This window comes from Aythya ferina (assembly GCF_964211825.1).
Source record: "Aythya ferina genome assembly, chromosome: 15".
In the NCBI taxonomy this organism is placed as follows: Eukaryota; Metazoa; Chordata; class Aves; order Anseriformes; family Anatidae; genus Aythya; species Aythya ferina.
The window spans coordinates 17,644,220-17,658,183 of NC_140314.1; the positions used below are offsets into that span (position 1 = coordinate 17,644,220).

The 13,964-nt window shown below is 36.6% G+C and overlaps 1 protein-coding gene across 13 annotated transcripts in view; it reads right to left on the reverse strand.

The window, feature by feature from the left end:
- Nucleotides 1–876: 876 nt before the first annotated feature.
- MRTFB (myocardin related transcription factor B) overlaps nt 877–13,964 on the reverse strand; it is a 91,921-nt gene continuing 78,833 nt past the window's right edge. For 12 of the 13 annotated variants that reach the window (XM_084536396.1, XM_084536398.1, XM_084536400.1 and 9 more), the window contains 5 exons: nt 13,416–13,571; nt 10,415–10,573; nt 9,985–10,122; nt 8,830–8,890; nt 877–6,271 (listed from right to left, as the gene is read on the reverse strand). In XM_084536396.1, coding sequence (XP_084392522.1) covers nt 5,733–6,271; nt 8,830–8,890; nt 9,985–10,122; nt 10,415–10,573; nt 13,416–13,571 — 1,053 coding nt within the window. In that variant the 3' untranslated portion in view covers nt 877–5,732. The remainder of the gene's footprint in view (nt 6,272–8,829; nt 8,891–9,984; nt 10,123–10,414; nt 10,574–13,415; nt 13,572–13,964) is intronic. The other variant, XM_084536393.1, reaches the window with a different exon arrangement.

Here is a 13,964-nt window from a genome sequence, read left to right on the forward strand (position 1 = left end):
AAACCCATACTGACTGGGTCTGATCACCTGCTTGCTCTGTAGGCGTGATGACACTCAAGATCATCTGCTCCATGAGCTTCCCTGGCACTGAGGTCAAACTGACAGTCCTATAGTTTCTATAGTTCCCCAGGTCTACCCTTCTACCCCCCTTGTATTTTTTTTTAAACTTATTTTTTGAAGATTGGATTGAGCCAAAAAAAAAGTCATTTTTTAGTGAACTAGTAAGTAGATGAGGTTTGGGGGATGGTGAACCTCAGGAGGTGCACATCATGAAAGTGAGATGACATTAAGTAAGGACCATATGGCTCACAAGCTGTATAAAAGGTCATTGTTTACAGTTGTTTTACTTTTTATGAAGCCACTTCATTTCAAATATACTGAAGAAGAACACAGGTCCAATGTATACATTTCATAAGATAGTTTGGAACTCATACATAAATTGGGATTATTTTTTTTTTCATGACAGAAATACTGAATAAAACTTACTGAAGGTAAAAGAAAGCTTTTCCTATTGCTTTTGTCCTGATCTGTTTGAAGGTAGCTAATAGCTCTGTAAATCAGGGTATCTGCATCAGGGTTCTTACCTTATAGTTTATTGAGACAAGAATAAAACAGAGAAGGGGTTAACATACTGGTATTGCTTTTTGCAAATAAAAAGTTTGGAAGTTCAGGACATCTTTATTCTTATAGGTCTGACTCTAACGACAAGCCATCAGGCTTTTGAAGTTTGTTGTCTTAGTCCATATTTCTCATTCCTTTCTGTGAGAAAGGTACTGGGAAGCATAGTCAAAATGTTTTTGACTCACAAGAATCAAAGTTTCAGTAATTATTAAAATGGCATTTTTTGCTTTTAGTAAGTAAGCACAGACAACTAAACACAGTTTTCATTTTTTATTTGAGACACTTAGCAAAAATGCTGAAATATCAAACATTTCCTCAGTAGCTACAATATTGCCACTATGTACAAAATATTTGATAAATGTACTACACATATAAAAATACAGTATGCATTACATATATACAGTACAATGTGCAAAACATATGGCATTCAAACATATGGAATTGATTTTAGGGGTGCAAACAGCAAATACAAAGGCATCATGGTTTCTTATAGAAAGGCAATACATAAACTGACGCCCTGATTGCCATAATTTGCATTTAGTAAAGTAGTGCTTAAATGAAGATGGCCCTAGAAACAGGTATCTATCTTCTTCTTTTCACAAAATGAGATGCTAAGACATAATTATGACTATGAAAATAAGAAGAGAAACACCTACTAGGGTTAGCATTATTACTACTGCAAGCAGTACTGTGAAGAAAATCCTATCTGGAAAAAAAGCCTGTGCTAGTACTTAATACAAATTTCTCAAACAACAAAAACAAATCTGTACTGTTAAACATCAAAAACAGCTTTCAAAATATTTACATCCTTAATTTTAAAAAAGTATCAGTAATACTTACGGGGATTTACTTTCCTATGCTTCAAAATACAAAGTGCCTCCTTTGGCAATATAAATGGCAATGCTTTGGTTCCTATTTAAATTTTTATATTACTATAATTTAATTTAGACTGTCTTTTGAATATCTGAGCTGTATTTTTTTTTTTTAATATATAAAAATAGTTTGATTATATAGTTGTTAGCCATTCCCTGCCTCTTAGTGAGAATTTGCTCTCATAGCTAGAATGGCTTTTTTGGCTAGATTTCTAAAAATTCATTCATGCGCTTTTAAGTTAAAAGTCTATATATTCAGTATCAGACACTACAGAATGATGTAGGTGTCTCTTTTTTGCACTTTTTTTTTTATCAAATAAAAGGAGTACTTGAGATTATTTCATGTTTTAATGGATACTCTTTATTGGCCATGTATATACTATATGCAAGTCCATTCCACGTATCTCATGCAAAAGAAAAACCTATAGTGTGGTAAAGGCAATTTAAGAGACCACAAAATAAAGAGATTCAACAAAATGTTTACTAGAGATAAGTGGAAGATCTTTTTTTCCAGTTTTAATAGAATTTGCTGTAAGTTTATAATATACTGAAGGTGCCATCCAAATAATTGTATACATCAGTGAGCTTTATTGTGTTTTGATTACGTAATGCCCTTCCAGTTAAATGTATTCTGTGATTGCATTTTCTCTGCCTTGAAAACAGTTCGACAGCTTGTGCTTGGTTTCCAATTATGGTGCCTACACTTTTCAGGCAACTGGATGTTAGAGATTATGTAACAGAAAAGTTTAACGCTGAAACTTCTGTTTTGATCACCTGCTTCCTTGCAGATCAACCCTGTTGGTGAATTTAGAAATACCTTGAAAAGAAATTTCAGTATTAAGTATTGATTGTTTCTAAAAGCTGTGGCCTCACCTTTTTAACGGGCTGATTCTGTAAACCCACACTGCTGGGATTAGACTCTACATTTCTATAAAGAACAACTGCATAAACTGATTTTATTCTCAGATACAACCGCTAAATTTATGACAATGATTCCTTAACTATTTGTAATGTTAAATAATATTTTGACCGTAAACTTAGTTGCCTTAACTAATGCTGTATGGCACTAAAAGTGCGTAACAAATACCATTTCTGTATTAAATGCAGGATGCTACTCCCCTTGATTAACATTAGCCCTGCAAAACATGGTCAAGCTCTCTCCATGTCTAGAAGTGTAAACACCAACTTTTGAATTTCACACTGATAAAACAGTATTCTTAATTTGTAAGCATTTACTAACAGCACATTTAATATTACATCCTCTGTTAGCATATTGCAGCCATTTTATGGCAAATTTAGTGCCAGTGCATTCCTTTGCAACTGTTCTCTTAATGAGAAATATTCAGTTCTGTACAGTCAAACTGCACAGTCATGATTACATTTCTAAGATGTGTTGTATTTGTGTTACAAAAACTGTCATGTAAAACATGCACACACAAAAATCTAAGCGAAATCTATTTCTGCCATAACTGGCATATATAACTATGGCAAATATATCACATTACAGAACAAAGTCTAAAGCAAACCGTTATATATAAGGTTTTAATACACATAACCCTGAAATATACAAAAAAGAAAAAAATCACACATTCCCTACACTAAAGTATTTGTACTTTAAAAACTAAAATGATCCCTTATTTTTTTTTATTTTTTTTTTCAAATAGACTTTTAGAGTAAGAAAGCTATACTGTACTGGTAACAACACATCTCAGCTGTTTCAGTTTATTTCTGCACATAGATTCCTATGGATTAACATTATACACTGCCAATGAGGATAGTTTTATAGCAAGACGACTTTGCCAGTTTTAAGCAATACTTACATGCACATAAAAAATGACAGTACAGTTGCTCTAGGTTAATTTATCGTCTAGCAACAAATTTACTTGCCTCTTATTTAATCAGGAGGCAGGGTCAAAAAGGGGTCATTCTAACCATACATACGTGTGTGATGTGTGGTGAATCACACATACTACATTGACAGCACTGTAGAACAATATAAATTTCATTCAGAGTTGTTCCTATCAGACCAAGAGTCTTTAATTCTTATTTTAATAACAGCTGAGGGCACTTAGTATCTCAGAGTATTAGCTCCCAAGACAATATGATGAAAAGGAATGCAAAAAGTTGGATCTATTTGTCCAATGTTATTGAAGAATCATATAACATCAAAAATTAAGGCAGACAGTCCACACATGATATTGTACTCAAGTATAGTAGGCACAGCAAGAATGGATGTATGTCTTTCAGCTTTTGTAGTGAAAATCTTGATAGATTGTTTTTCTGTCCTTAAAGTAAATCCTGGCCAGTAAAACTACTGAAGATATATAATGATTTAAAGTGCAGGTGGCTGATGTGATGCCAGTTTAAACCCTCAATCATTGATATAATTCAGTATTTTATCTGAAGTCAATGGAATTTTCTAACATTGGTAAACAGACTGCACTGATTATCTGGAGACACAGAACTTGCAGATAATTCCACAAAATTTTATGACAGAAGTATTTACTTTGATATTAACATGATTTTTTTTTTTTTATGTGATACAGATTACTAAGCAGTTAAAAGGTACTTTTTCTTTTGGTACTGTTTGATACATATTGTTACTCCAAGAAGTAAGCAAAAGCTTCATGCCATTTCTAATTTTGTTCCTACAGAACTTTGAAGTTTGGTGTTGAGGAAGGTGTTCTGAGATAAGATCAGTTTTCACATTGGAATACGTATTTCCTTTCAATTGTTCATGAAATAGGGGACTGTTTCCTTTTCTCTTAATTTAGAGATTCCCTCAATGGAATAATTCAAATTGTATTAGATTATAAGCCTACATCATCCATGACAACATTTAACAGCTACCACCTGAGACACAATTATAGAATTTTGAAGTATTTTGCTTATATTAGCTTTTTTTTTTTTTTTTGCCTGACTACTTTCATAATAGACTGAGAAACAACTCAGGGTTTAAAAGTGTATTTTTACGGGCAGTGCTATGAGGTAAGAACTTTATTTCCACTGTCTATACGTATGAAATATGCCTTCTCATCCCCAAACAGTCTATCCTGATACTGCTTATTCACCTTTTGTAGTTTTCTGTAAGTGTGTTTTATTTAGGATTCTTACTGAGCAACTTCTGTTTAGCTTCCCTGATGCTATGTAGTTGTAGACAAGGCTATTCAATAGATACAGATTCTGTTAGAAATGATGGTTGTCCTATCAGTACTGTCCTGCAGCTTGGCCTGATCCTACAAACACCCTTCATTGAGGGCATTGGGACTGTTCTTGCACAGGATCATAACCGCATTTATTAAACTTTTCTACTTCCTCCAAATCTTCTAATATGCTGAGATACTGTATTCAATGAACTAACAAATATCCTCAATGACAAATTAAATTAGGATATTTATTATTTTCATTATGGTACTCTGTTGCTTAAACACCACTGTTCCCCTCTGTTCACAAAAATAAGCTATACAAAGTTTAAAAGAGTATACAAATAACTGTCTGATATACACATTAAAACCTAGCTATTAAATCCAGAGCATCGCAATAGAAAATTCAGTGTTCTCAGTATTACCTGGCCTAGCTACAGTGGATTTCTTGCAGTTACACTTAATACCCCTTTGGATGCAGTTAAATTCTTCCCTCATGATTAAAGAATGGGGGAAGAGTTTTAAAAACCACAAAACCAAAATATAAAAAAAAAACTTGAACAAATTTAGAGACCAGAGATATGAAATTTCACTGAACCAGCCAGTGCTTCTACCTGTCTTTGCCCTCACAATTCATTTTGAACCTGGCTCAGGCTATCCACAGGAACAATGAAGTGTAGTGATACGTTACCCTCCCTCAAACAACATCTCACTGGGTGAATACAGACATTTAAGTCTCACTCTTTCTTCTCTAAGATTATCCACATTGTGTTGTTCATTTAAGCATTACAAAGTCAGAGACATAACTTTTCATATATATTTGTGATGCATTTCCCATGGGGTACTTCTAATCAGTAAGCACAATCATCCTTTCTTGACTTGCGAAACACAGCTTTCAGAGGGCCGTGATCTGCATTAGTGATAGGAGCATAAAGTAATTCACCGTTGTAAACTTGAACATCAATAAAGGAATTACTTTCAAGCATTTGTTCTTCCAAACGTTGCTATCTTAATTATCTTAACTGGAATCAGAATAGTGTAATAATGGACCTCTGCTGTAAAGAGATTTGCAGGTCACGTTCTCATTGGCTGTAGCTTAATCCCAGTGCAACTGCAGGTCTTGTGGATCTAGAAAGTCAGTCGAAAACATGCTGGGGGCAGTAGAACTGAGAGGGGTGAGTCCAGATGAGGAGCTGGGCATTGTAATGTCTAGCCATTCCATATTGTCTAAATTTGTATCAGGAAGGTCAAGAGATAGACAAGAATTATTAGTGGTAAACTGTGGGTCAGATGTTTCCATGGGTGAATGAGAATGATCTAAAATACTGGAGTGATTAAGCAGATCATTCTGGAGGTCTTCAATTAAAGAAAATGACTCTCTGTCTTCACTGCTGCTTGTCAATTGAGGAATTTCATTACCTGAGGTTAAAGTTCCATCCAAGAGGGCTTCAAGCTGATTTTCCAGACTTATAGACAAGCTGGTTGTCGGTTCTAAGGACACAGGAGGAGGGGCCATTTGGATTTGGGGTGGGGGGCGGGATATCACTGTGTTCACTGGCATTGTAGTGATGTTGGCTGTTACTGGTCTCATTTTAGAAATGGGAGATGGTTCCTCCTTTATCGGAAGGGAAATCTCTGTAACAAAACAAACAAACCAGAATTCAAAAAAGATAATGACATATATTTTACAACTTCTACACCTTTTTTGACCACTTTGAGATGTACCTACAGTAAACTCGATGGAGTAAGACTCATTTTGCTGTTCTGATAGTACAAATACTACGTATACATCAGACTAATTATGTCAGATACTCTGTGAACAACAAAATATTTTAAAACAAATTCTGGAGTTCTGCTTTCAAGTAATACTCCAGCTGATGAGAATGCTTGTATCAAGGAGAAAAGGAATAGTTCTCTAGATGACATCTTTACCTCCTCCATGTTTATAGCTCTTCTAACTAGGATAATTATAGAACCATCTATTTCCCTACATAGGAAGAGTATCTGAACCAATTTTCAATTCCATACCTGTTTAATACTATGTCCACTGTGATGAATTAGTCTAAGAGATCGTTTAATGTGATTAGGATGCTTTCATAATTGATTCTAGATTTGAAAGCTACTCTTCTGTCAAGAGGAGTAACTTAGTGGTAGTAACAGTAAAAGGAGATACAGCAAGGTAAGTTCCAATTAATTCTTACATGTGAATGGAGTCCAAAAATAAGATTAGATCTAGAATGTTTGACAGACAAAAGTATGTGAGTAAATCCTCTAGCACAGATATTGTTTCTGCCAACAGAAATGCAATGACCATGTAATTTGTACCAGTTTTCCAAGGAAAATGTACGTTTTTTATATCTGTGTAAGAGCATCTATAAAATGTTTGCTTAGTAAAGGCCAAACATTAGGAAATTAACTTTCTCAGTCTCCTGAAGTACATTAATAAACTAAACATTTTTCAATGTAGAACTTGCAATGTAAGTGCAATAGCCCTGAATACTTATTTCCTTTTTCATAAAGACAATCAGAAAATGTTTTTGCTTTTTGTGGCAACTTGGCAAATACGGAACAGTTGTTACCTTAAAATCAAATAGATTTAGTAATGCCATATTTGAAGCAAATACTTAAATAAGCATGCTAATGTTTCATACATCTTCTGTTTCAGAGGTGCAGCTTCTTTGAACTACTGATGCAATGTTTTAATAAGAGCACTAAAAGCATTTGTAAACTTAGTATGAGTTGTTCACTGCGCAAGTCACTTATCTTACACTGTCACTGTCTACTCCGTTTTCTTCAGCTGACTTTGCAATTTGCTTTGAAAAAGAGAAAAATACTTGGATGTTTAGAATATGGCTAAAATCTGCTCATAGCCTACAATCAAATCACTTATGTCCTGGCATTCACTGCTGTCAAGACCTTTACAAGACAGTAGTACAAAAAAAACATTAAGTTAACTGAATTGCTTCGCACCAGAACTTTTCCCAGTATTGTAATGGCACCTTAGTCTACAAAGCCTAATTATACCTAAAAGTCTCCTGTATAAACTGCAAAGCTACTTTATATATTGCTTTGGTTATTTCACTTCCTTTCTGATAGCTGTCTTGTTTCAACTAACATAGAAAGCTGTTGCTCATTAATGTCTCTATGTAGTTCATACATAACATTTCATTAAATATAACCCCGTGTTATCAGCTCTAAATATCAAAGATATACTACTGGAAAACAAGTAGTTTCAACTTGCTTTTGCTGTTCCCTTATTCTTTTCATGGTATAATTTCAGTATAATATGGACTTGTGCAAGTTTTTCAATCTTTATAAAGTATGTCTCTCCTAATGTACGGTGCTATTTTAATCACTTGAATACTGTGTGGATTACAGAGAAAGTCTGACTGGGCTAATATGCAAGAAGAGAATTTCCACAGCTGCTTGACTATATGTGTTTTGGTAAATGTTTTGTTTTATAGGTAATTAACACAAACTTTCAGGAATACTAGCTTCATTCAGACTGGATACCTCCTGTCACTGACAGAATTCTTTCCTTTCAATCTGTTGACTACAGTACTGAGTTTTTATTATGAGGTTTTAAATCTCTCCATCACACAAATGCTACTTGGCTGTCCTGGTTTCAGTTAGGACAGAGTTAATTTTCTTCCTAGTAGCTGGTAGGGTGCTATGTTTTCAATTAGGATGAGAAGAGTGCTGATAACATGCTGATGTTTTAATTGTTGCAGAACAGTGCTTACACCAAGCCAAGAATGTTTCAGCTTCTCACTCTGTCCTGCTAGCGGGCAGGCAGGGGGTACAGCAAGAGCTGGGAGGGGACAGACCCAGGACAGCTGACCCAAAGTGGCCAAAGGGGTATTCCATACCATCTGGTGTCATGCTAAACAATATAGAGGGGTGGCTAGCTGGGGTGGGGGCGGCGGACTGCTCAGGATTAGGCTGGACATCGGTTAGCGGGTGGTTAGCAATTGCACTGTGCATCACTTGTTTCGTACACATCATTATTCTTAGTACTATTATCATCATTATTGTTATTATTATTATTTTTTTTCCTGTCTTAATAAACTGTCTTTATCTCAACTCACAGGCTTCACTTTCCCGTTTCTCTCCCCCATCCCAGAGAGGGAGGGGGGAGAGTGAGCTGTGTGGTGTTTAGCTGCCAGCCAGGTTAAACCACAACATTGGCTTACCTCCACTCTTGATGAGAATATCAAAAAGATCATCCATCTGCTGACTGTGTGCACTGGAAATCTGTGGTGCAGGAGAAAAGGGTTATTCTTTTTCATGTAGTGTTTTTCTAAGCATATTGATCCTTGCCTCTCTAAGTAGTACCTAAATACTAACCTATGATCAAGACCAAAATTCTTCTTATGAAATTGTCAATCTAGATAATAGAGAAAGAGTTTGGAGAGACACTTGTAGAATTCCTCTGGTTGGTTTCAGTACAAAGGAATAGGAAAAAAAATATGAAAAGCAACACAAAGTTTTCATGAAGGCAACCTAAAAGAGAGATGCAGAAAACTAGGGATAAGAAGGGGAATTGCTAGCCCTGTTTTGCAGAAGGGAAATATTCAGAATAGCAACTAGACTATGGGGGTGCACCCTGAAATGCTTTCTCTAAGAGACAACTTGTAAATAACCATCATATGCAATATAGTTTGTTTGTTTGTTTGTTTTTACATGCCAGTAACATATGAAATGGCATTAGATATTCATGCTTCCGTCTGAGTGCCTGCCACCACAAAAATAGCACACAATATGAAGTCAATATGAAATTATCTCTTTTGGGATAATTCTGAAATGCATGAGGTTAGGGATGCTCATTAGCTTTGTTTGCAACTTTCTTCCAATCTGAAGGATATCACAGTAAACTGACAAAGCACCCTGTAGGATTATTCACCAAGCTCACTAAATAAAGCCTCCTTTCAAGCAAGCATGTGTGTTCAAGTGTGTATATATGTTTCTGTATGTGCGTATAAACACACTCATGCACACATTTTCCTCAAGTTTCCTCAGTTTGGGAAAGTACTTTTCAATGTACTTTCTAAGTCTGAAATCTGGGTATCATACATCCTTGAAACAAGTCCACTGAATGACAGTTATTGTTAAGTAGCAATAGCAGTGTTATCCCAATTATATTTATTGTCAGCTGGATAATCTAAGACTTATTTACATGTCTGTTAATTTCATCAAAAAACCATGAAACCTGCAGTTAAATACAGTTATGAGAATATTAAGAGTACATTAGAAAATTTTGATGCCAAAGAAAAACTGTAATAAACAATGACTGATAATTCTGAAGAAACAAAATATTTTTAACAAAATAAACAAGCAAAAATAACTACCTCACGGTGAGATGTCTGAATATTGCGGGTCTGTTTTATAGCCTCTTCGTAACGGGGGGGATCTTTTTTCTTGGACACTGTGTTGTTGAAGAGGGATTGCTGAACGATATAAGGCTGGGCTTGAGAAGGAGAGCCAGGCTGCATGAAATAATAAAAAAAAGTCTGAACATACATTTTAATGAAATTGAAATGTATCATGTTATACGAATGATAGTATTCTGCCATACCAATCTAAATATTTACAAACAATAGTATAATATGAGGTATAAAATAAGTTGTTACTTTCCCACACATGATATATAAATATACGTATCATTAAAATACACAAAACGTTATTCTTCCTTGAGAGAACTGCAATATATAGTCATGCATTATTTAAGATGATTAATATAAAAGTGAACTTCATGGAGTGCAGTTGGACTGATCTTACCTTACTAGGAGTAGCAGGTCCATTCTGCATAGACGGCGCCTGATTGCTGCCAGTGTGAATGTTAGAATTTGATGTTTTATTAATAAAAGACTGTGAAGGTGTTGTAACTGGTGCAGTCTGATAGGAAAACACTGTATTGGATGTGGTAGGTGGAAAAACCTGTAAAGGATTAATATAGCAGTCTTAGTATTTTTAATAATTAATAATATTGGGTAAATGGCATTTAATGAAGACTTTTTTTTTTTTTTTTTAAATACTTGCTTGCTTAAATTCCCTGTTAAGGGGATGTTATCTGTACCTGTTCTTTCCTCCAGTGTATTAATGTGTAAATCTAGAGCTATTATTCTTTTAAAGAAACTTTGTGCCATGTCATGCTTTAGTCATCCCTCGTAAGTAAAATATTCTCCTGTGATCCTCCAGGAAGCATGATGTAGTGTTATTTAATTTTTCTGATATACATTCAAAAGAGTATGGAACAGTTTAATACAGTCTGCATAACTTCCCCACCTAGTGGGTAGTCAATACAATGAATCAACTTCTAGCCCGATACAAATGAGAGTAGAGTACTTCAGTCGGAAGGGACCTACAAAGATCACTAAGTCCAACTGCCTGAGCACTTCAGGGCTGACCAAAGGTTGAAGCACGTTCCTGAGGGCATTATCCACAGGGCTTGTGACCACTGATGGCCATGGGGCACCAACCACCTCCTAGGAAGCCCACCCTCCCAGGCAAGAAGTATTTCCTGGTGCCCAGTCTGACCCTCCCCAGGCATAGCTCTGAGCCATGCCCTGCGTCTCATTGCTGGTTCCTAGGAGCAGAGACCAGCATCTCCCTCTGTGCTTTCCCTCCTCAGGGAGCTGAGGAGCCATGAAGCCACCGCTCAGCCTCCTCTCCTCCTGACCGGGCAACCCACGTGCCCTCAGCCTCTCCTCACACAACATGCCTTCAGTACTTTTGTATGAGGCAATCTGAGTGCATAAGATGCATAAGACTGTTTTAATTCAGTTTTACTCCCAAATACCTTTGTGACAAAGGTGCAACAAATCTGAGATCACGGATGGAGATAAGGCTAGGAAAAGCTCTATGGAGCGCAGCCTAAATACCAAATGAGGTCTGCTCTGAGAGGGATTAATGCAGTTTGTTGGCCATGTGGATCACCTGTGTGAAAACTGTTGCCCTTTCTGTGGAGAGGTATCCTTATTCCTGAATTAACTCAAGAACTAGGGCCACTTGGTAGCTAGAATGCAGAGAGACACCACAAGTATGTAGCAGCAACCAAGTGGAGTAATCAGCTGGCTTGCATAAAAAGCTGAGCAGCCTGAGAAAGTCTGGAGGAATTTGAGGGAAACTAATTCTAGAAAACAACTCTTTATGGAGGTGATCGTTATTAGGAAGACTAACTTCACTAAAAAATGTTAATTTAACAAACAGCATTACTCACAGTTCATTAGCTGGAATGGCCCAGTCTGCTTGCTGTAACACCTAAGGCTCAGGAATGCAAACAGCAACCAGGTAGAACTAATGCTGAATGCATATTACAGCTGTCCTTATCTATTGTACTACACTGGCGTTTTCCATTCTGATGTAAAAAATCACGCAATTACACTGGTTTCCTGTGTAAAAGAACTGCAGTAGATGTGAGCAGATCAGCAGGACAGGTCAGCTGCTCAGCTCCAGCACCACCAGATTGCAGGCTGAAGCCTGCTAGAGTGATCCAGCATGGTGTTCTCCATGACAACTGCGCTGAACAGGGAAAAACCAGAGGGTACAAATCCTGGACATCTCCTGCAATCACTTCCACAAAGTCCTTCACAGCAAGGGAAGCAAACTGCCAGTCTCTGGCACAAGTATATGCCTGAGGATGACTGGAAAACTTCTATAGGGGAGCTGTTGAATTACCAAAATAAGGTTAGCCCCTTACCAAATCCCAGACAGGCTGGAGGAAATCTGCTTTTTGGATATGTGTCAGTCAGTTTTGACTTCAGTAGGGTAACCTCATTGCCCATTAAACAGCATTACCCAGCAGCCTGGAGAATGATGATGCTCATTTAGCTGTGTTCTCCTTTACTAGCAAGCTGTCTAGAGAGTGGCAGTTATATAACTTACCATCAAAATTATCCTCTTCATTTTGAAATTTTAATAGTTTCTAAATTATCTTTCTTTGGGGCAGACTGGAAAACCTTGTTCTCCTAAGTCATAGAAGCCATAGAGACCACAGCACTAATAAGGAAGCCAAACCAATCTCTTGGTCTCTGGATGTGGCTCAAAGGAAGAGAAACTATTTCTTTTGTGGTGGCTGGTGCTGGTATCAGTTACCATATGAATATGACTGGGTTGGCACTCAGAACTGTGCATCTAGTGCTGATAAAACACACATTTCGGAATGGGAACTTTTAGGGCTGATAGTTTTGGATATAGAGGAAGAGAAGGATCTCTCTCCGCATCGTTCCCTGCATTTCTCTAAGAGAACTGTCTTAGGTATATAGTGGGGTTTTGACTCACTGGACTTGCTGTCCCTAGCATCGGAGTCCATAGCTTTCTTCATCAGTAAGGATAAAATCAACAAAGAAAGGAGGAGTACTGGAAGGAACTCCTGAAAATGAACGAAGGTCTGTAGTTACAGATAAAAGCTTCTTCTGAAGAGCTGCCCACCAGAATCTTCCATTTCGAGCTGGTGGCAAATAGGAGAAACTGAATGGAATAGCTGGTATATTGCTTGTGCCAAGCGTAAGTAAGAACGAAGTGAGCATGTGCCATAAGAGTACCATTAAGACCAAAAAAAAAAAAAAAGAAAAAAGTCTTTAGTTTTGTATATTTATTTGAAATTGGAAAAGCAGTCCTACAAGGACTGAAATTTTGTAAAGAGAATGAATTACATGGTACAGAGATGTTAAGTGACTTGATCATTTGTATGTGACACGACAAAAAAGACTGTAAAAGCACTGCCTAGAATTAGAATACACAACAGTACATTGCTTAATGCTTATCGCTATCCACAAACCTTTCTGATTTGTTGGGTCTGACCAAGTGCATGCTGCGTGATGGTATTTGGTTTTGATTGTGGAGCATGCATCTGAGGTGCTGTCTGGCCCAGGCCAGAGGAAGGAATAGGAACAGGTATTTGTGATGGGGTCTGTACTCCAGCTTGTGATTGAGCCTAAAGGGTGAAGATAAAATATTTGCATTATATGTATCTCACAGTAAATTACATTATGTAAAAAACTATTCTATAGGTTATGCAGAATATCTATAGTATTTGTTCTAAGAGGTATCAATGAGAACTGTGTACAGGAGACAAAATGTTTTTATTCTTTCTGGTACTGGCAAGCTCCCAGCTAGAGTGTAGTGTTTATTTTGGTACCAGAGTTTAAAAAAGATGAAGACAAACTGGAGAGGGTCCAGCCGAGAGCAATGAAAATAGCTGGAGATGCAGAGAGCACACCCAGTAAGAAAGAATTAACTGTGTTTCAGCAACCTGAAAGACAAAACTGATGATGCAACATGACAAGACTTCCATCACATATAAAAGTTGTTTTAAGAAGATGATTGT